This window comes from Schistocerca nitens, chromosome 1 (genome assembly GCF_023898315.1).
Source record: "Schistocerca nitens isolate TAMUIC-IGC-003100 chromosome 1, iqSchNite1.1, whole genome shotgun sequence".
NCBI classification, from domain to species: domain Eukaryota; kingdom Metazoa; phylum Arthropoda; class Insecta; order Orthoptera; family Acrididae; genus Schistocerca; species Schistocerca nitens.
In genome coordinates, this window is record NC_064614.1 from 760,075,856 (window position 1) to 760,099,934 (window position 24,079).

Sequence of the window (24,079 nt, forward strand, 5' to 3'; positions counted from 1 at the left end):
GACTGCTTCCCTTGAACCTCTGGGCTCCCTTATTTATACTCCTTTTCCTATGCCTCTCTCGTAGTCACTCTTGAGGGGACAAGTGGAGTGTTCCTTAATAATTATGGCACCAGCTTTTCTATCCCGTTTTGGTCCCCAAACACAGGTTGCTAGGTATTTTTGTAACAGCAACATATGGGTTTTTCACAGCACGTCAGTCCCCTATGTTGCATCTGATTACTCCACATCTGTCTCCACAGTTGTTTATATTGTGCACCAGTCCATGCTTTCTTGCCTGCGAGCGGTGTCGTAAGCCTGCCTCACAGAACCATTTGCTTAATAACAACATTGCCAGTGCCTGCTAATCGATGTGTCCATTGGTCCCTTAACTTCTACCTTCCAGCCACAGCTGCACAAAATTGTCATGAATTCCCCATATCCATGCCTGTATTTATTCTTGGTGCATCATACCTCCCCCTTCCAAAAATATTTGTCCCGATTCTTTAATATTGGGCTCCCTCTAAACAACCTTAACTCTAATAATTTATATACTGAGGACAATATCCCCAATTCACAATGTAATGTCTCCACAAGGGACTTTTCTTCGTACTTTTATTGTCCCCCTTAACTAACTACCATGTACCCTTATCATACTCTCACATACTAACTAAGTCCTTAAAAGTAATCGCTTCCCTAGCCAGTGCTGGTCAAACATTCTATTGGTAATTGGTGTGTTGGCACATCTACAGCCTGTGCCTGCCTGCATTTTACCCAGAAATATAGTAAGCAGAAGTCTGCTAGAAACATGCCATGACTGGTAGCTGATACACTTGCTCCTAACACTTCATTCCCAGAAATGGTGTATATACTACCACATGTGTTCCACTAAAATTCTCCCCTGATTGGACTTTATTAATCTGTCCAAGGACTGAGTGTGTTAATTAAATAGGCTAAATTTTGAATGGGCAATACCCTCAGACATCCTTCTGGACAATACAACAATGTCATAACAGTTGAGCATGTGAACATAGCCAGAAAACGAAAGTCCATTCCGATTATATCACAAGTCGTACCATTAATAATCATTCCACTTTCTTGAAGCTCTAGTTTTCTCAGACCTACTGATCTTCATACTTCATAGGAATTAAACCATACAGTTTCCACCATTAAAACTGAGTATAACCAATGTGTTCTCATCCAAACTGGCAGAAGCTCCTTCCCACAGCTTGTCCCATTTACTTCCCCCAGAAACAAATTTGTTTCATGTGTCCACATATCAGTCCATTCCTCTCCACCTGGACAGATCACAATCTTCCTTCCTTCCAAGAATGCACAGTAAATAAATAAATAATAAAAATCAATCAATCAATACCAATAACAACAACATGAATAAAAACTGACAACTCAGCAAAAATAAATAAATAAATAAAAATAAATATATCTAAAAACAAAGATGATGTGACTTACCAAATGAAAGTGCTGGCAGGTCGACAGACACACAAACAAACACAAACATACACACAAAATTCAAGCTTTCGCAACAAACTGTTGCCTCATCAGGGAAGAGGGAAGGAGAGGGAAAGACGAAAGGATGTGGGTTTTAAGGGAGAGGGTAAGGAGTCATTCCAATCCCGGGAGTGGAAAGACTTACCTTAGGGGGAAAAAAAGGACTGGTATACACTCGCACACACTCAAATATCCATCCACACATATACAGACACAAGCAGACATATGTGTCTGTCGACCTGCCAGCACTTTCATTTGGTAAGTCACATCATCTTTGTTTTTAGATATATTTTTCCTACGTGGAATGTAACCATATCACTAAATAAAAATAAAGTTGCACACACTCTCCAATGCACTAAGCTGAAGAAATCTCAACAAATTACCATCATACAACTTACTTGCGTGACCTTAATCTATAAGGCACATCTTGCACCTTATGTAGCTCACCAATTCCAGGTTCCTTCTTTTGCCCCTGGTAACTTCCTCTTCCTGTTTGGTTCCTGACAACTGCAGTATCCCCTCTACCACTCCCTTAAACAGCTTTACATGACTGATGTGTATAACAAATGTTTTAATAGGGAACTATAGCTTCACATTGACTTATGAGGCCATTTCCATGACCTGGTGATGTCCCTGGTACTTACCTGTAGTAAATTTCTTTGTTTCCCCCTTTGGCATATAGGGATTCATGACCATTACCCACTGACATATGCATCTGTTTCGCTGATCCTGCCCTTGTAGCACCTTCATGTTTGTCTTCTACTCATTCCTCCAAGCTTACTTGATTCTTCTGAAAAATGTCCTTATTGACTTGCCATCCAGTCCTAATTTAGGAGTCAAAATATCAAAGGGAGACAACACCTTCCTGGCATACACCACCTCAAATGGCAAAAAGCCCATTGCAGTATGGACCTTCAAATTACAAGTGCATAGGGCACGGGGAAGATAGGTGTCCCAATGATCATGCCTGGAATTAACTTAATAAAACATGTTTGCAGTTGTTGTGGGCTCGTGTTCGGTTCTCTCATTCGCCTGCTGATGAAACAGACTTGTCCATAACTTGCGCATAAGCACATGCAGCATACTTGTTTCATTAAATCCATAGTAAAGTTCATACACTGATCCATAACTATGGTGTTAGGTACCTCAAACTTCAATATCCAGTCATTTACTGACACCTTCACTGCTGTACTATACCGTTTGTCTGACGTCATTACCATTATCAAAAATCTAGAAAAATGATCACTGGTCATGAGAACATACCTATTTCTGCAGCTGTTTTATTAAATAGCTCCAGGACATCCAGCCCTAACACAAAAAGTGGATTGTGTGCCTCTGTTGATCTTTGCACTGCACTTTCTGATGATCAGTGTTGGCTCTTTGCACAAATGGCACTCAATCCTTAACATACTGCTTCATGTCATGCTTCCTGCTTCCTGACCAAAGCTGCTCAGCTACACATCTACCCATCATATGTCACCCTTCATGACCTGACAACATATGGTCGTGAGCTTGCAGCAAAACTTCCTTCCGAAAAGTGCTAGAACCACCAATGTATGACCCACACCTCATCATTCTACAAAACAAATGCTTGGCATGGCACTCTGTGTCCTTTCCCTGTGCCCCCTGCCACTTTGCCATGCTCCTCCCTAACTACCTCAACTGAATGCACCTGTGTTTGCACGTGGTCTCCCTCGCTTACGGATTACCTCGTATGTGAATTCACTAAGCTTAAGTGCCTACCAAGTTAATTTTCCTGACAGATATTTTAAACCAAGTAACCACTTCAATGAGGAATGATTTGTCACAACCCTCAACTTCCTACCTTACATGTAATATCAGAAATATGTAACACCACGTATGACTGTCAACATCTCTTTCTCAGTCGTTGAGTAGTTACACCCTGCCTTGTTTAGCTGCCTCAAAGTGTATGCTACCAGATGTTCTTGACAATCTATTATCTGTCCCAAAATACAACTGTATGCTTCACTGAAGTGTCACATGAAAGGATAAACTCTTTCTTGATATCCGGAGAAACCAATACTGCATCTGATACTAATCTTTCTTTTAGTTTTTCAAATGCCCCTTGACATTCTGCAACCAATGGAATTTCGCCTTCTTTTTCAGTAGCTTGTTCAAGGGTTTGGCAATTTTTGCAAAGCCCTTCATGAACCGGCTATAACAGTTACAAAGGTTGATGACTGACTGTACCTGTTTAGTTGTTCATTGCATTAGAAAATTTTGAACTGTTTCTGTAAGATGAGGATTGGTCTGTATGCCACAGTCACTAATCGTGAGCCCCAGACAGTTTACCTGAGTTTGTGCAAAATGGCACTTGTCCATACTTAACAATAAATGTGCAAAGTGTAGTCTATTAAAGACTGACTGTACCTGTTTAGTTGTTCATGGCATTAGAAAATTTTGAACTGTGTCTGTAAAAAGAGGATTGGTCTGTATGTCACAGTCACTAATCATGAGCCCCAGACAGTTTACCTGAGTTTGCGCAAAATGGCACTTGCCCATACTTAACAAGAAATGTGTCGAGTGTAGTCTATTAAAGACATCCTCCAAACATATCACATGCTCTGGTAAATCCTTTGAAAAGTCATCCAGGTACACCATACAAGTTTTAAGTTTTAATCCTCTCAATACCTCATCTAACAACCTCCAAAGAATTGCCGGTGTATTCTTTAGTCCAAATGGCATGCGCTTGTAATGAAAGTGGCCACCTGGTATCATAAATGCTGTTTTTGGCCTATCCTCAGGCACCACTTCCAACTGATGCTACCTTTTCCTGAGATCCTTAGGTTTAAAGAACCAACACTGACCCAGATTATCCAGAGTTAAAGTGACGTCTGGAATCGGAAAAGCATCTGAAATGGTTTATCCACAATCTTTATTTCCTTGCTCCATTCACAGACTTCTTCACCACAACCGCTATATTTGTGCTCCAGGGGATATCCATGATCCCATACTGTAGTTACTACTCAATAAACACTTCTACTAATGGTTGCAGTTGCCTTGCTATATGATATGGCTTCCTATAAACTAGTGTGCTACTCTCTGTCAGTATAAAATGATGTGCCACCATGGTTGCTGGTAAAGCCTCATCTGAACAAAATAGATCACTAGACCTCAACAACAAGTTTCCCATAACCCTTTAATCACTTCCTTTCAAGTGATCCACTTTCCCTTGTAACACTTCCATATCAATGGTTTGCTTGTGGCTTTCCTCTAGACTTGACCTATAGAAGTCATTGTCTTCCAAGACTTCCAGAGTGGCTATTACTGCACCCTTTGATTAGTCACCACCCCTCTGCCAAAATTATTCACACTGACTGGAATCATCCATTCCCCATTACTGTTACTTACATGCGCCAAACTCCTGTGGACAAAACAATGTACACTATCTAGTACTTCATGGCTTAAGAGGAGTTCAACCACATATAATGTTTCCCTTTGTAAACTGGTATCCACTGAAACTAACACTATTTTCCCCATACCTGCTGGTATTTTATCCCGTTAAGCATTCTTTACTGGAGAGATATGCAGTTCAGTTGATTTCACTACCATGATAGGTGAACCTTGCACCATCACCTCAGTTGCAACTGCTTCCCTCAATTGAAGCAAACTTCCACTGAGTTCTACTGTGCATTGCCAAAGATCAGCATGATGTTTGTCAAGAAAGTCTAGCCTGGGAATCACTGAATAACCTTTGTCTACGCATGGCAATACCTCCATGTGTACCCAATGATTCCACACTATTATTGCCAACCCCACATAACCTATACCATGGTGGCCCTATCTCCTTTTTCCCATAAGGTCCAGACTGATAATGGACATGTGTCCCCATGTCTACCAAAAATCTATTTCCTGCCACCCACCAAGCATCATTCCGTCTGTGCACCAACTTCTGCAGTGTTACAGTCTATCAGGATACCTTCTGACAGTTGAAGCACTCTCCTTTGCATTTAATGGCTGCTTCCCCTGCTGGTGCTTCCTACCTTTCCTACTTCTAAAATCAGATGCCAAGTGGCCTACTGTGCCACACGCATAGTACTCTGGCTGTCTACACTGCTTCCTCGTATGCCCCTCTACACCACCTGATTTCACAAGTGAGAACTTGGTGGTCCATTCTTTGCTCTGTTGAAATATCCACCTCTTCTAAATACGTTGTGGTCCTAAGATTTTCCATTCCAATTCTCTGTTTTCTACCTTTTGTAATAACACCCTAGTAGCTTCTGCAGTCTGAATCTGTACACATGTCTTTACCTTCAGCTTACAGATTATATCTGAGAATGCTTCCAAAGGCATGCTGCAGTGCACTGACAAAGTTCTTAGTTCCTCGCAAAAAAACCACACTATTTTGCTTTTGGCACCACTGGCACAGTCCAGTGGCTCATTCCTGAAACATTTGCATTTTACTCAATGTCTAATGGTATACAACATATGCTTTGGCATCCCCAGCCAAATCCATACTAGTAACATGCAGGGTTATTTCATCTGGCCACCCAAGTGCTTCCACAGTGCCCCTAACATCCTTAATAACAACTGCCACATCCACCACTGTCTTGCCCGAAAAAGGATTAATTAATGCAACCACTGTCGGGTCACATGGAACAGGAGGCCCTCTCAATCCAGACTTACTTTTGCCTGACTCCAACTGGACTGAGCCTGATTTGCCTTCCCAGCTTCTAACTTATGATTAAGTTCAAAATTTTTCCGCCTCTCGTGTTCTAATTCATCTGTTAACACATGCACTCACTGAGTTAAAGCAGCAATTGCTTCTGTGTTAGTAGTCACACATGTTTCCACCATTTTGCATACTCTATTCCTACATTCAATCACCTGTTTACAAAAACACACACTCCCATTTTGATCAAAATAAACTTACACTGCAGTGTTCCTCTTCGGCATGCCAATGTATAAGTGTGCACAGAATCAGCTAAGTGAAAAATCCATGCCATATGCACATTTATTTATTATATAAAAGCTAACTTAGGAATTTTCTCTTGTGTGAGACCGCTTGTACAAGACCATGTGTCGATTTAAAGTTCTAGATCCACATATTTTATTGTTCACGTCACTTCTTCTGTGTAATCTTTCATTGAGTGTACCAATATCCATTTGTATTGTGATATATTGTGAAATTTCAAACATTTGCGAGTGCCACGATAAACTAGTACTGTTATCGTCAATTGTAAGCTTAAACTAAATTGTGCTGTTTTAAATTTTTGAGGACAGTAGGCCTATCCTTGTTCAAAACCATCTTTCTCTAATTTCATTGTACAATTGCGTGAGAAATATGTTAGTTTCAGAATTTTTGGACACTTGCAAAGTACATTTTAATAAATTAGCAGTATGAGTGCTTTGGATAAGTAGTTTAATTCATAGCAAATCAGTGTTTGTGTTTCACAGTTTAGCCAAAGTATACATCACCCCTGAATTTCACTGTATATCTGTGCAAATAACACACAATTTTGAGAATTTTCGGAAGCTACCATAGTCCTTTGTGTAATCTATGAGCAATTTGCAACAAATCGGCACTTGTGAATTAGATACTGTAGCATTTTTCTAACTGTTACATTTAGTTTTCCCTTAAAGAGGAGGAGCCCTACATATTATCCGCATTTATTGTAAATTAACTCTGTTTTCGAGTTTGTTAACAACTATGCTTGACATCAAAATGTTTTAGGATATTACTAATTTTTACCACACGTTTTTGTGTTGCCTTAATAGTATTCTGCTTCAATTAATATACAGAATTAGCCAATTTTTAGCTCAACATACTAAAAGATAATCAGCAGGTTTAATTTTAAATTATTTGTTCACTGTCCTGCACCAGCCAAAATGCAGCACCATTGTGCTCTTCTCAAACAGGGGATGAGTTGGTTGACAATTGTAAGCAGCTGGAAATTGCCCTGACTACTGTCAAACGATTAGTGAGTGCTGTGAATCAGTGTGTTGGAAGAGATCCCGAGTGTTGTGTACCTATGATAACTGTACCAGAGGTACCTCAAGTACTATTCTCTCCTAAGATTCTGTCTCCTCTGCAGAAAGTACAGCACCTGTCATTACCCAACCACTTGACTGCAAGTGGCATGACAATGGTAGATCTAGGAATCCTGTACAAAATGGGGGAGGACCAGGGAGGACTCAGGGTGTTGTACCAATTTCCCTAACGAACAAGTTCGAGGTGCTGCCTTTCACTGAAACTGAGCTGGTGGGACTCACTTCACCTGTTTTGGGGAAACCTGGTGTCAGGAGGAGGCAAACACAAAAGAGTACCGATCTATTAAATTGTCGGCAGTTCAAACATATGGCAAATGATGGTACTCCTTAGAGAGAAGGCAGCAAGGGACAGGAAAGGGCACCATGTGCACTCAGTGTGTATGCCTGGGGGCTTCATTCATCATGTTGAAGAGGCTATTATGGCACCTAATGAAGGGGACAGGGTGCCACCAACTGCAGATTGTGGCGCATGTTGGAATATATGATGTCTGTCTGTCTGGGTTCCGAGGTCATTCTTGGATCATTACAGCGACTGGCAGAGAAAGCTGAGAAGACTAGACTTGCACACGGAGTTTCAACAAAGCTCACAATTTGCAGCACTGTCCCCAGAATTGATCATGGCCCTATGGTTCTGAGTTGAGTGGAAGGATTGGACCAGAGACATTGACAGTTCTATGGCAAGCTAGGCTGCGACTTCCTGGACCTGCGCCATAGGGTCGAGAACTGTAGAAAATAGGCAAGGTGTGCACAACACATCAGAGGCTGCTACTCAGGTAAATGACTGTGTGTGAGGTGCACACAAGACTTCTTAGAATTGTCAATTATCCACCCAATCCAGATAACAATAGCTGCAGGAAATCCAGAAGTATCTGTGTGAGATCAAAAGAAATGCATCTCACACATGAAAGTAGAAAAATCCTAATGGTAAACTGCCAAAGCATTTGCAACAAAGTACCAGAGTTTGAAGCACTCATGAAAAGCAGTGAATCTCACATAATACTAGGTACAGAAAGCTGGTTGAAACCTGAAATTGGTAGCAGTGAGATTTTGGGGAAAATGTAAGTATGTACCAGAAGTATAGGCAAATGAGAAATGGAGGTTGTGTATTTGTGGCAGTAGACAAGAAACTCAGATCCACCAAGATAAAAATTGAAGCTGCATGTGGGATTGTTTCGGCAAGACTCATTATCAAGGGTGGGCATAAAATGATAACTGGATTCTTCTATCACCCACCAGACTCATCTCCTAATGTAACCAAAAACTTTAGAGAAAACCTCAGTTCACTGTACATAAGTTCCAGTCATAATGTAATCATTGGCAGAGACTTTATTCATCCAACAACTAATTGGTAAAATTACAGTTTTTTTTTTTTTAGTGGTGGGCATGATAAGACATCCTGTGGATCTTTACTAAATGCCTTCTCTGAAAAACACCCAGAACAGATAGTTAGGAGCCCCACTCACGATAGCAACAAACAGACCTGACATCTTCGAGGATGCCCACATCAAAACTTGTATCAGTGAGCATGATGTGATTGTGGCAACAATGATTACCAAAGTACAAAGGACAACTAGAATCGCTACGGTCGCAGGTTCGAATCCTGCCTCGGGCATGGATGTGTGTGATGTCCTTAGGTTAGTTAGGTTTAAGTAGTTCTAAGTTCTAGGGGACTGATGACCTCAGATGTTTAGTCCCATAGTGCTCAGATCCATTTGAACCATTTGAACAACTACAATAAGCAGAAAGATATATATGTTCAGTAAACTAGATAAAAAAATCAGGAGTGTCATACCTCAATGAGGAAGGTGAAACTTCCAGCACAGATCGGGGGCATGTAGGAGAACTCTGGCTCAAGTTTAAAAGAATAGTTGACCACACAGTGGTTAGATATGTACCCAGTAGATAGTTCATAATGGGAGGGAACCTCCATGCTATATAGTCACTGACTGTAAAGAAACTTCTGAAGAAACAGAGATTACTGCATAATAGGTGTAAGACAAAGTGTAGGGCTATGGGTAGAGAGATGCTGAATGAAGTGTTTGACTGTCAAGAGATCTATGCATGGTGCCTTCAATAACTACCATAGCAAAATATTGTCAAATGACAGTTCACAAAATCCAAAGAAATTCTGGTTGTGTGTAAAATTATTGTCCAGTCCCTAGCGAATGAGACAGCAACTGAAATTGAGGGTAGCAAAGCAAAAGCTGAAATGCTTAACTCCATTTTCAAATGTTCCTTTACAAAGGAAAACCCAGGAGAATTGCCCCAATTTAATCCTGATACCACTGAAAAGATGAATGAAATAAGCATTAGTGTCAGAGGTGCTGAAAAACAGCTGAAACCATTAAAATTAAACAAAACTCCAGGGCCTGAAGGAATCCCTGTCAGATTCCATACTGAATTTGGAGCTGAGTTAGCCCCTTTTCTAACTATAAGCTACTGTAGGTACCTCGAACAAATAACCATGCTCAGTTCTTGGAAAAAGGCACAGGTCACACCCATTTACAAGAAGGGTAGTAGAAGCGATCCACAAAACCACTGTCCAATATCCTTGACATTGATTTATTATAGAATCTTTGAACATATTCTGAGCTCAAATGAACAGAATGAGAGATGCAGTGTTTCTTGGTTTCTGAAAATGATTTGACTCAGTACCACACCAATGCTTACTGTCAAAAGTATGACCATATGGGGTATCAAGGGAAATTTGTGACTGGACTGAGGACTTTTTGGTAGGGAGGACTTGGATGGAGAGTCATCATCAGATGTAGAAGTAACTTTGGTTGCACCCCCAGTATGAGTGTTGGGACTCTCACTGTTCATGTTGTATATTAATGACCTTGCAGACAATATTAATAGTAAAATCAAGCTTTTTGCAGATGATACAGTTATCTATACTGAAGTGCTATCTGAGAAAAGGTGCATAAATATTCAGTCACAACTTGATGAGATTTCAATGTAGTGCAGAGGCTTGCAACTTGTTCTAAATGTTCAGAAATGTAAAATTCTGCACTTCATAAAATGAAAAAAATGTGGTATCCTATAATATCAATGAGTCATTATTGGAATTGGCCAACTCATACAAATACCTGGGTGTAACACTTTGTACTGATATGAAATGGAATGAGCACATAGGTTCAGTTGTGGGTAAAGTAGGTGATAGACTTCAGTTTATTGGTAGAATACTAGGGAAGTGCAATCAATCTACAGAAGAGATTTCTTACAAATTACTTGCATGACCAGTACTAGAATACTGCTCAAGCATGTGGTACACATACCAGATAGGACAAAGAGAGGATATTGAATATATACAGAGAAGGGCAGTACGAATGACCACAGGTCTGTTTAATCCATGGGAGTGTCACAGAGGTCCTGAAGGAACTGAACTGGAAGACTTCTGACGATAGATGTAAACTATCCTGAAAAAGTAAAGTTTCAAAAACTGGCTTTAAATGATTACTCTAGAGATATACAACACACTATGCATTGCTCACATATGGATCATGAGGATAAGAGTAGAATAATTACTGCACCCACAGAAGCATTCAAACAATCATTCTTCCCATGCTTCATATGTGAATGGAACAGGGAAGAGCCCTAATAACTGGTACAATGGGACCTACCCTCTGCCATGCACCTCACAGTGATTTGCAGAGTATATATGTAGATGAAGATGTAGACTGTTACAACACCCCAGCCTCAGGGGGCATATCACACCAGGATGAGGAGGAGGGAGATGGGGAGAGGGGGGGGAGAGGGAGAAGGAGAGAGAGAGAGGGGGGGGGACGGTGAATCATGCCAGGGCATACAGAGATATGCAGACAAGTTTGATATTGACTTTTATTCTGCGAACAATACACACAGCGTCGCAGCATGCGTACACATGTGTCACCACACATGCCACCGCCGGAATCTGTTGCCAAGACACCCGGAAATTCTTTGTCGAAATCACTATTATTTTGTTGTCAAATTATTTTATGCCGATTTCATTATTATTTTGTTTTGCCAATTTCTATGTTACTTTTTCCTTTTCCATGTTATTTTTTTAAAATTCGGTCTTTTTTTTTCCAATCTTTTTTCTAATTTTGATGCTACTTTTTATGCCAATTTCGATGTTATTTTTTGCCAAATTCTACATCTACATCTACATTTATACTCTGCAAGCCACCCAACGGTGTGCGGCGGAGGGCACTTTACGTGCCACTGTCATTACCTCCCTTTCTGGTTCCACTCGTGCATGGTTCGCGGGAAGAACGACTGCCGAAAAGCCTCCGTGCGCACTCGAATCTCTCTAATTTTACATTCGTGATCTCCTCGGGAGGGGTAAGTAGGGGGAAGCAATATATTCGATACCTCTTCAGAAACGCACCCTCTCGAAACCTGGAAAGCAAGCTACACCGCGATGCAGAGTGCCTATCTTGCAGAGTCTGCCACTTGAGTTTGCTAAACATCTCCGTAACGCTATCACGGTTACCAAATAACCCTGTGACGAAACGCGCCACTCATCTTTGGATCTTCTCTATCTCCTCCGTCAACCCGACCTGGTACAGATCCCACACTGATGAGCAATACTCAAGTATAGGTCGAACGAGTGTTTTGTAAGCCACCTCCTTTGTTGATGGACTACATTTTCTAAGGACTCTCCCAATGAATCTCAACCTGGTACCCACCTTACCAACAATTAATTTTATATGATCATTCCACTTCAAATCGTTCCGTACACACTCCCAGATATTTTACAGAAGTAACTGCTACCAGTGTTTGTTCCGCTATCATATAATCATACAATAAAGGATCCTTCTTTCTATGTATTCGCAATACGTTACATTTGTCTATGTTAAGGGTCAGTTGCCACTCCCTGCACCAAGTGCCTACCTGCTGCAGATCTTCCTGCATTTCACGACAATTTTCTAATGCTGCAACTTCTCTGTATACTACAGCATCATCCGCGAAAAGCCACATGGAACTTCCGACACTATCTACTAGGGCATTTATATATAATGTGAAAAGCAATGGTCCCATAACACTCCCCTGTGGCACGCCAGAGGTTACTTTAATGTCTGTAGACGTCTCTCCATTGAGAACAACATGCTGTGTTCTGTTTACTAAAAACTCTTCAATCCAGCCACACAGCTGAGACATATTCCGTAGGCTCTTACTTTGTTTATCAGGCGACAGTGTGGAACTGTATTGAACGCCTTCCGGAAGTCAAGAAAAATAGCATCTACCTAGGAGCCTGTATCTAATATTTTCTGGGTCTCATGAACAAATAAAGCGAGTTGGGTCTCACACGATCGCTGTTTCCGGAATCCATGTTGATTCCTACAGATTAGATTCTGGGTTTCCAGAAACAACATGATACGTGAACAAAAAACATGTTCTAAAATTCTACAACAGATCGACATCAGAGATATAGGTCTATAGTTTTGCGCATCTGCTCGGCGACCCTTCTTGAAGGCTGGGACTACCTGTGCTCTTCCGCAATCATTTGGAACCTTCCGTTCCTCTAGAGACTTGCGGTACACGGCTGTTAGAAGGGGGGCAAGTTCTTTCGCGTACTATGTGTAGAATCGAATTGGTATCGCCTCTGGTCCAGTGGACTTTCCTCTGTTGAGTGATTCCAGTTGCTTTTCTATTCCTTGGACACTTATTTCGATATCAGCCATTTTTTCGTTTGTGCGAGGATTTAGAGGAGGAATTGCAGTGCGGTCTTCCTCTGTGAAACATTTCAGATTTACACGTGTCATCCTCTGTTTCAATGCCATCATCATCCCGGAGTGTCTGGATATGCCGTTTCGAGCTACTTAATGATTTAACGTAAGACCAGAACTTCCTAGGATTTTCTGTCAAGTCGGTACATAGAATTTTACTTTCAAATTCACTGAACACTTCACGCATAGCCCTCCTTACACTAACTTTGATATTGTTTAGCTTTTGTTTGTCTGAGAGGTTTTGGCTGCGTTTAAACTTGCAGTGAAGCTCTCTTTGCTTTCACAGTAGTTTCCTAATTTTGTTGTTGAACCACGGTGGGTTTTTCCCGTCCCTCACAGTTTTACTCGGCACGTACCTGTCTAAAACGCATTTTACGATTGCCTTGAACTTTTTCCATAAACACTCAACATTGTCAGTGTCGGAACAGAAATGTTCGTTTTGATCTGTTAGGTAGTATGAAATCTGCCTTCTATTACTCTTACTAAACAGATAAAACTTCCTCCCTTTTTTTATATTCCTATTTACTTCCATATTCAGGGATGCTGCAACAGCCTTATGATCACTGATTCCCTGTTCTGCACTTACAGAGTTGAAACGTTCGGGTCTGTTTGTTATCAGTAGGTCCAAGATGTTATCTCCATGAGTCGGTTCTCTGTTTAATTGCTCGAGGTAATTTTCGGATAGTGCACTCAGTATAATGTCACTCGATGCTTTGTTCCTACCACCCATCCTAAACATCTGAGTGTCTCAGTCTATATCTGGTAAATTGAAATCTCCACCTATGACTATAAGATGCTGAGAAAATTTATGTGTGTGAAATGTATTCCAAATTTTCTCTCAGTTGTTCTGCCACTAATGCTGCTGAGTTGGGAGGTCAGTAAAAGGAGCTAATTATTAACCTAGCTCGGTTGTTGAGTGTAACCTCCACCCATAATAATTCACAGGAACTATCCACTTCTACTTCCCTACAGGATAAACTACTACTAACAGCGACAAACGCGCCACCACCGGTTGCTTCAGTTTATCCATCTGGATAAAATACATGCATACCTATAAAATGATTGCTTTTGGGAAGCCATGTAAATAAAACAGTACTTCACATCAAGTTGACACTTGACTTATATTATTGAACAATGTCAAACAACATAAAAAATAGTTTTACTACTTCCAGCATTTTGGAATAATTGTAGATCAGCAACTTATGTTAATCAGTATAACAAAATTCAAGCAAAGTTGCAAATTTCACTTTATTTATTAACTCAATGACTAGTTTTGGCCCGGGACCCATTTTCACATCATTGTAACAGGTAGTCAAAACGGTATTTACAAACATGCAAAAACCATGTCAAAAAATATATACAAACAAATAGTTACAGTTGCCCGCATGCTTTGTAACCGTCCATTTGCACTTCATAATACTTGTATATTTTTGTAATTTCAGAAATATCATTTTGACTATCTTTTACGATGATTTGAAAATGGGTCCCACCCCGAATCTAGTCATCGAATAAATTAAAAAAAAAGTGAAATTTGTAACTTTGGCTGGTTTTTCATTGCACTAAAGCTTTACTGACATCAGTGTCATTTCTGAACAAGGCTGAGTACTTTTCACCTTGGCCTCGTAACTGCATTTTAACTTACTTTATTGCATCTTTGATTAGATTTCAAAGTCATTAGAAATGGAGCACTAACAATGGTGGACGAGGGCAAGAATGGGACATGTGCAAGAATGTGACAAAGGATACCTTACATGATGTTGGGATACAACAGAATGTCACTGAATGGTGATTTGCATCCTGCTGTGCTTGAATACAGGGCTAATGCAATGTCTTAAGCTCTGCATCACTTTACTTGATTACTATGTTGGGTAATGAGCAGACATACATTGCTGCAGTCATGCCACTCTGTATTCAGACTGGGTGATGCAAAATACTAGACAGAAAACTTGGACAATAGCATGTTTGTTGTTGTTGTGGTCTTCAGTCCTGAGACTGGTTTGATGCAGCTCTCCATGCTACTCTATCCTGTGCAAGCTTCTTCATCTCCCAGTACCTACTGCAACCTACATCCTTCTGAATCTGCTTAGTGTATTCATCTCTTGGTCTCCCTCTACGATTTTTACCCTCCACGGTGCCCTCCAATGCTAAATTTGTGATCCCTTGATGCCTCAAAACATGTCCTACCAACCGATCCCTTCTTCTAGTCAAGTTGTGCCACAAACTTCTCTTCTCCCCAATCCTATTCAATACCTCCTCATTAGTTACGTGATCTACCCACCTTATCTTCAGCATTCTTCTGTAGCACCACATTTCGAAAGCTTCTATTCTGTTCTTGTCCAAACTGGTTATCGTCCATGTTTCACTTCCATACATGGCTACACTCCATACAAATACTTTCAGAAACGACTTCCTGACACTTAAATCTATACTCGATGTTAACAAATTTCTCTTCTTCAGAAACGATTTCCTTGCCATTGCCAGTCTACATTTTATATCCCCTCTACTTCGGCCATTATCAGTTATTTTACTCCCTAAATAGCAAAACTCCTTTACTACTTTAAGTGTCTCATTTCCTAATCTAATCCACTCAGCATCACCCGATTTAATTTGACTACATTCCATTATCCTCGTTTTGCTTTTGTTGATGTTCATCTTATATCCTCCTTTCAAGACACTGTCCATTCCGTTCAACTGCTCTTCCAAGTCCTTTGCTGTCTCTGACAGAATTACAATGTCATCGGCGAACCTCAAAGTTTTTACTTCTTCTCCATGAATTTTAATACCTACTCCGAATTTTTCTTTTGTTTCCTTTACTGCTTGCTCAATATACAGGTTGAATAACACCGGGGAGAGACTACAACCCTGTCTCACTCCTTTCCCAACCACTGCTTCCCTTTCATGCCCCTCGACTCTTATAACTGCCATCTGGTTTCTGTACAAATTGTAAATAGCCTTTCGCTCCCTGTAATTTACCCCTGTCAACTTCAGAATTTGAAAGAGAGTATTCCAGTTAACGTTGTCGAAAGCTTTCTCTAAGTCTACAAATGCTAGAAACGTAGGTTTGCCTTTCCTTAACCTTTCTTCTAAGATAAGTCGTAAGGTTAGTATTGCCTCACGTGTTCCAACATTTCTACGGAATCCAAACTGATCTTCCCCGAGGTCCGCTTCTACCAGTTTTTCCATTCGTCTGTAAAGAATTCGCGTTAGTATTTTGCAGCTGTGACTTATTAAACTGATAGTTCGGTAATTTTCACATCTGTCAACACCTGCTTTCTTTGGGATTTGAATTATTACATTCTTCTTGAATGTCTGTGGGTATTTCGCCTGTCTCATACATCTTGCTCACCAGATGGTAGAGTTCTGTCATGACTGGCTCTCCCAAGGCCATCAGTAGTTCTAATGGAATGTTGTCTACTCCTGGGGCCTTGTTTCGACTCAGGTCCTTCAGTGCTCTGTCAAACTCTTCACGCAGTATCTGGTCCCCCATTTCATCTTCATCTACATCCTCTTCCATTTCCATAATATTGTCTTCAAGTACATCGCCCTTGTATAAACCCTCTATATACTCCTTCCACCTTTCTGCCTTCCCTTCTTTGCTTAGAACTGGGTTGCCATCTGAGCTCTTGATATTCATACAAGTGGTTCTCTTCTCTCCAAAGGTCTCTTTAATTTTCCTGTAGGCAATATCTATCTTACCCCTAGTGAGACAAGCCTCTACATCCTTACATTTGTCCTCTAGCCATCCCTGCTTAGCCATTTTGCACTTCCTGTCGATCTCATTTTTGAGACGTTTGTATTCCTTTTTGCCTGCTTCATTTACTGCATTTTTATATTTTCTCCTTTCATCAATTAAATTCAATATTTCTTCTGTTACCCAAGGATTTCTATTAGCCCTCGTCTTTTTACCTACTTGATCCTCTGCTGCCTTCACTACTTCATCCCTCAGAGCTACCCATTCCTCTTCTACTGTATTTCTTTCCCCCATTCCTGTCAATTGTTCCCTTATCCTCTCCCTGAAACTCTCTACATCCTCTGGTTCTTTCAGTTTATCCAGGTCCCATCTCCTTAAATTCCCACCTTTTTGCAGTTTCTTCAGTTTCAATCTGCAGTTCATAACCAATAGATTGTGGTCAGAATCCACATCTGCCCCTGGAAATGTCTTACAATTTAAAACCTGGTTCCTAAATCTCTGTCTTACCATTATATAATCTATCTGATACCTTTTAGAGTCTCCAGGATTCTTCCAGGTATACAACCTTCTTTTATGATTCTTGAACCAAGTGTTAGCTATGATTAAGTTATGCTCTGTGCAAAATTCTACAAGGCAGCTGAAAGGCTGCTGCTGCCCTTCTTCAGGAACCATATTATAGTCTGGCCTCTCCACATATAGCCCTCCAACATGGTTGCACCTACAATAGCATAGGACTCCAAATTTAACACTATGCCCAGTAACTTATGGCACATGTGATCTTCTAGTGCCCATATTAAAATTTTTTGAGAATGTTCCAGAATAATCTTATTCAACACTTATCAAAAGTGAGGAACTATTAAGCGTCTGAAGGGTAAACAAAGCACTCCGTAAAACAAACATAAGCACCCTATGGTGTAAACGCAACAGTAACAGCTCAAAAAAATATGAAGCGTATGAAATGTAGCTCCATGAAAATTTGGCTATGGATAATATATAACTGTAAGGAAAGGGAAATTTTAGACAAATATATAGTGATGATAATAGCCTACTGTTGGGCATTTTGCAAAAAAAGCAAATGTTTTATTCATTTCCACACTATCTTACTGTTAAGAGGGTGGGGAGGAAGGCGGGGGGGATGGTAAAACCGCTCTTTGAGCCACCAGATGTAGCATAAAAAGCTCTCTGTGTATTCTAGAAGAGAATTACATTTGTTGTCAACAAATTTCTCTTTTTAATAAAAGCTTTTCTTGATCTTGTCAGTCAACATTTTATGCCATCTCTACTTTGGCCACAATCTGTTCTTTTGCTGTCCAAGTAGCAAAATTCATCTAATACTTTTAGTGTCTCATTTCCTGATTTAATTCCCTCAGTATCGCACAATTTGATTCCACCACGTTACATTAACCTCATTTTACCTTAGCTGATATTTGTCCTACAACCTCTTTTCAAGAGGTTCAACTGATCTTCCAAGTCCTTTGCCTTCTCTGTAGGACCTGCAGTGTCACTGGTAGTCATTATCTAACCTACCAACTTGATTAAGGTGCTCAACCTCTAGAATGTGTTTTTTTTTTTCCCCTGATGACAATATCCTCCTGAATAGTCTCCACCAAGAGATCCAAATGGGAGGCTATTTTATCTGTGGAATACTTCACCCAAGAGGATGCCATTATCATTATACAATAAAGTGGCTTGTTCTCATAAAATATATTGGCTGTAGTTTCCCCTTGCTTTAAGCCACTCACATGGTCAACATAGCAAGACCATGTTGTCTAATGCTACAAGGCCAGACCAGTTACTCATCGACACTGTTGCCCTGCAACTGCTGAAAGGCTGCTGCTGCTGCCCTTCTTCAGGAACCATATTATAGTCTGGCCTCTCCACATATAGCCCTCCAACATGGTTGCACCTACAGAACAGCTATATGTATCATCAATGTATGCAAATCATTCCATGGCAGCAAGGTCCTTGGCTTGTGGTGGCTTGAGGGAGGGATGCTGTATACAAAACAGCACACATTAAAGGAGCTATGTCATGTAATTACAGAGTACTTTCAAAATGGATGAATTTCTCAACAAGATATGATGAAAGAAGCTGCTATATCAAATACAACAGTCAAGGAAACAACTTTAAGCACTAAGGACACAGATTCTAATGAGTGTCACTGTCAGTTATTTTTAATATGATGGTCTTATATGTCGACATTGTAATATTTAATAGCTGCACATTATATCATCTCTTACACCAATACCTTCAACTTATCATACTTAAACTTTTATCTGCCTCTACCCTTGTAATTCTCTTCCTTTCTGCCCACGATATGTAGTTAGTATCTTACCTGCTTCACTCCCAACAAATCCAGCACATCCATGTTGATCACTCCTGCATACGTCATTATCCAAGCACAGCAGTGAATCACTGCAAAACACCACAGTTTTATACTGCTCTGTGTAGTATCAATGTGCCAAAGCGTTAGCCATGGGACATACTGCCAATAGTGGAAAACAACCTGAAAGTCCAAAAATATTTTACGATTGAATAAAACTAAATACAGGTTAACTATAACAGTTCCCTTACTACCAAAACACACACTGTGGGTTTATGAAGACCTGAAATCCCACAGACTTTGTTTGATGAATTTACTATTCAACATTTGTTATCATTGCCAGCCAAGTAAGTATATGTGTTATGCAATACATCTGATTACAAAACTTTCTTCAAGATCATTCTCTTGTAACTTTGATAGCCCACTGTTTGCAGTAGCAAGAAGTCATTTCTGCCATTAAACACTTATCTGTAAAAACAGAATTTTAGGAGTGAAAAAGTGTCCAAAATCATAATAAACAAGAAAATAGCGACAGCCGCCTTCCCTTATGGCATGACGAGTGCTCTTTCACTGAATGATAGCCTGTCTTCCTTTTCAACAGCACCGCTCATTGCTGACTTCTGAACTCATTATGTGAAATTCAACTTTGTTACAATTAACAACTGCACTCAGATTTGGTGATTTAAATCTGCAGCAGAAGAACTAAACTTTGACAGTCTTTTATTTGGATTTCAGGTGACACAGACAGCACATCAATTTATAACTGCTGTTGAATTCTCGTGTAGGATGATGTTTTGAAATTTTTAAAGCATCCACAAGCCTATTTTGTAGTTGTATTTGTCACTAATGACAAGAATTTCTCATTAATAGCCATTTTTAACAAACTTTGTATCCTAAAGGCCAAGGAAATCGTCGTTCTACAACTAAATAAGGCATGAAATTCACACAGTAAGTAATTCTCATTTTGAGGGTTGTTAATTGTGTACTTTTAAATAACAGCTAATACGAAATACTTATGAAGAACGTTTATATTGCTTGTGATTGACAGGCAAGCATGAGGAGGACGATGTTAGTTCCCATCTGTATGCACACACAATATGGTGGCAGCAACAGCTCGAAATTTATGTTCTTCATGCACTCACACGCTATGTGTGTGCGCTGCTGAGGTTTTATTAGCAGGGTGGTCACAGTCATTACTTTTCTGTGTATTTTTGTAACTGCTTTGGGACATTTTGCCATCTAAAACAAATACACTGCACAATGAAATGAGGAAAATGATCAAAACTGCCGTGTTACTGGCCTCAATTGGCGTCTACAACAGTGTCTGGCAATTGGCACCTATGGCAGCAGAGTATTATGAGAATAGTGAACAGACGGGTTGCTGCTATGGTAGCTGTTCAGTAAACAACAAGCTATCAGTCACTTTGTTATTCTTATCCAGGTGTAGAACTACTTTAAAGTTGTTTATGTGTGATAAGTGAAAAAAATCTGTATCTCTGAAACTTGGAAGTATGTAGATATTTAAGCTGCTTTCTGAGCAAATGACAGAATGTATGAAGAAGTTACAGCGGAATGCAAAGAAATCTCACAACGAGTAGGTTCACCACACAAAGAGAAGAATTGCAGTATGAGAGACTGCGTCACCACTTTGATCTGTTGCAGACTGAACTAAGATGGATTTGCAAAGATTTAAAACACAAAATTTGAAATTCAAACAATAAATTACAACACAAGATGAATGAAAATTTAAAGCTACTGTGAGTGAAAGTATGGGATAATTTATTATTATTATTATTCTGGATTTACAATGTGAGTACATTTTTCCAGCACCTATTCTAGATTACAGTAAGTCACTAATTATTGTTCTCCACTCTTCTCTATTTGTCCATAAATCTTCAGGAATGTTGTTCTTCCTCATTGCTGACGGAACTCCCTGTATCCATGTATCAGGTGGTCGTCCCCTTTTTCTTCTTCCAATTGGTACCCAGTCGATTATGCATTTTGGTAGCCTTTCCTGTTCCATTCGTCTGATGTGTCCATACCATTTAAGTTGTTTGTGCTCGATGAAATCAATAATTGAATTTTTACATTTCATCTTGTCTCTGATTACTTCATTTCTTATTCTTTCTCATCTTGATATTCTTGCTGAACGTCTCCAGAAATCCATTTCTGTGGCTAATAATTTTGATTTCAGTTGCCATTTTGTTGTCCACACTTCTGAACCATATGTAATAATGCTCCTAACTATTGTTTTAAAAATCCTTATTTTGTTATCAGTTGTTATGTGTTTGTCCCAGAGAATTCCATTCAATAAAGAGATTGTCGTCTTTCCAGAATTTATTCTTGATCTAATTTCTTTGTCCTGTTTCCCCATCATTTGTAATTTTCACACCTAAATATTTATATTCCTCAGTAGCTGTTATTGTTCCCATCCCTTCTTCTAATATTAAAGTCTCCATTCACTCCACCAATTACCATGTACTTTGTTTTATTCATGTTTACATTTAGACCTGATTTTTTATATTCTTGAATCAATTTTCTGGTCATATACTCTATGTCCTCATAGTCTTGGGCTATAATCAGTTGGTCATCTGCAAATTGTAATGAGTATATTGTTCTATCATTTATTGGTATTCCCATAGCGTGACATTTTTTCTTCCAATTCTGTAAAGTTACTTCTGTATATATTTTATACAATGTAGGTGAGATGCTACATCCTTGACGTAATCCTTTTGTGACTTGGAATCCATGTGATAGATATTTACCAATTTTTATTTTTGAAATAGAATTTTTATATAAATTTTGAATTGCTTTAATTATTCTTGGATTTATTCCTATTGATATAAAAGCTTTCCATAAACTGGATAAAGGCACACTATCATAGGCTTTTTCTATATCTATGAATACTAAATGTATAGGTTGTGCCCGAACCATTTTTTTTCAGTAATTTGTTGTAGGCAAAAGATATGATCAATTGTTGATCTTCCAGCTCTAAAACCTGCTTGTTCTTCAGCCTCCTTTTCTTTGTATTCTTGTTCTAACAAATATTTAATAATTCTTCCATATAATCTACTGAAGGTATTGGTCACTGTTATTCCCCTATAATTTTTACACTCATCTTTCGCTCCTTTTTTATGTATCACTGAAATATATCCTACTTTCAAATCATTTGGGACATCTTCCCCATTTAAACATCTTTCGAAAAGGTTTCTTAACAATTCCATTAATTTCTTTGTTCCTAATTTTAATAATTCTGCAGGAATACCTCCAATGCCTGTAGCCCTTCCATTCTTTAAAGATTTTATTGCAGTTTTTACTGTCTCTATTTCCAAACGGATGTAATTCTCTGCTTGTAGATCTATCATTTCATTATATTCAGGGTTTCCCAAGTATTCTTCCCTGTTTTCTGTTAATAAACTTTTAAAATATTTTTCCCAAGTGTCATGAGTAATATATTTAATATGTGTTGTTTCTATGGAATTCCTTCTTAAATTTTTTATAGTTTTCCATGCTTCTGTGTTTCTTTTACCACCAATATAGGATTCAATTTTTTGACATGACTGTTCCCAAACTTTGTTTTTTGCTTCTGCAACCTTTTTCCGGATTTTCGCTTGTTGTGCATTAAGCTCTATTTTATCTTGAAGATTTCTGATATTTAACCATTTTAAATATTTTTCTTTCTTTAATTTCACTTCCTTTTTAATTTCTTCATTCCAGTAGTATAATGGATGGTTTGTACGTGTTTCTTCTGTTTCTCCTAAAGCTTCCTTGGCGGCTTCATGTAGTTTATTTACAATACAATGATATTGATCTTCTGTATTATCAAACTCTGTTTCTACCAGTTTTTCATCTAATCTCTTTTGATATAAAAATATTGTGCTTTCATTCTCAAAACTATTCAAATTATATTTAGGAATTTTGATTTCTGTTTGTATATTTTCTATAGGACAATTTCGATTTTCTTCAGTGCTTTTTCCTCTGAAGGGGAATAAACATTTGGAATTTACCAAATAATGATCGCTAAGAGTTACCCCTCTATATACTCTTATGTCATGTATTTTTATCCTCGTTTGCTGTTTAATTATAATATAGTCTATTATTGATTTTTGATTCAATGTATCTTTATGCCATGTGTATTTATGTATTTCTTTATGTTGATAAAAGCCATTTAATATTTTCAATTAATTTTGTTCACAGATATCAATAAGTCTATTACCATTATCATTTATAACATTTTCTCCAAATGGTCCTATAATTTAAATAACTTAAAAAGTGAAGTGATATACAAACATCAGAGTAATGAAGAATGTTGTTCTCATCTTGGGTTTAATGTGATAGAAAGTGTAATGAACAGGGTATGCTGATTCTGAAGCAATGGAGAAACTGAATAATGGGTTATGGAGAGTAATTAAAGGAAGTGCTAGAGAGGAGAAAAAATGAGGAAATACACAAGCTGAACTGAAGAAATAAGATTGCATAATAATGAATAAAATGACACACTGATATTCTCACTTTGGATGGGAACAACATTTGACAAGGTGCCCAACTTCCAACTGTTAATGAAGGTATGGACATACAGAACAGGTTCCCATACAAGTGAGTGGCTTGAAGACTACTTAAGTAACAGATCCAGTACATTGCCCTCCCTGACAGTGGATGTTCATGCGAGACAAGAATATCATCAGGTGTGCCTCAGGGAAGTGTGATAGAACCACTCTTATTCTCTATGTACATAAATGCTCTTACAGACAGGGTGAGCAGTAATCTGTGACTGTTTGCTGATGATGCTGTGGCGTATGGGAAGGTGTTGTTGTTGAGAGATTGTAAAAGGATACAAAATGACTTAGGCTGAATTTC

General features: G+C 39.0%; 1 protein-coding gene across 3 annotated transcripts in view; it reads right to left on the reverse strand.

Moving 5' to 3' along the window:
• The window catches only part of LOC126261048 (nurim homolog), a 75,344-nt gene that overhangs the window by 37,588 nt on the left and 13,677 nt on the right, over positions 1-24,079 (reverse strand). For all 3 annotated transcript variants that reach the window (XR_007546679.1, XM_049958505.1, XM_049958506.1), the window contains exon 3: positions 19,235-19,405. Coding sequence is in view for 2 of the 3 variants with exons in the window: in XM_049958505.1 (XP_049814462.1) it covers positions 19,235-19,405 (171 nt within the window). In the remaining variant the exon portion in view is untranslated. The remainder of the gene's footprint in view (positions 1-19,234; positions 19,406-24,079) is intronic.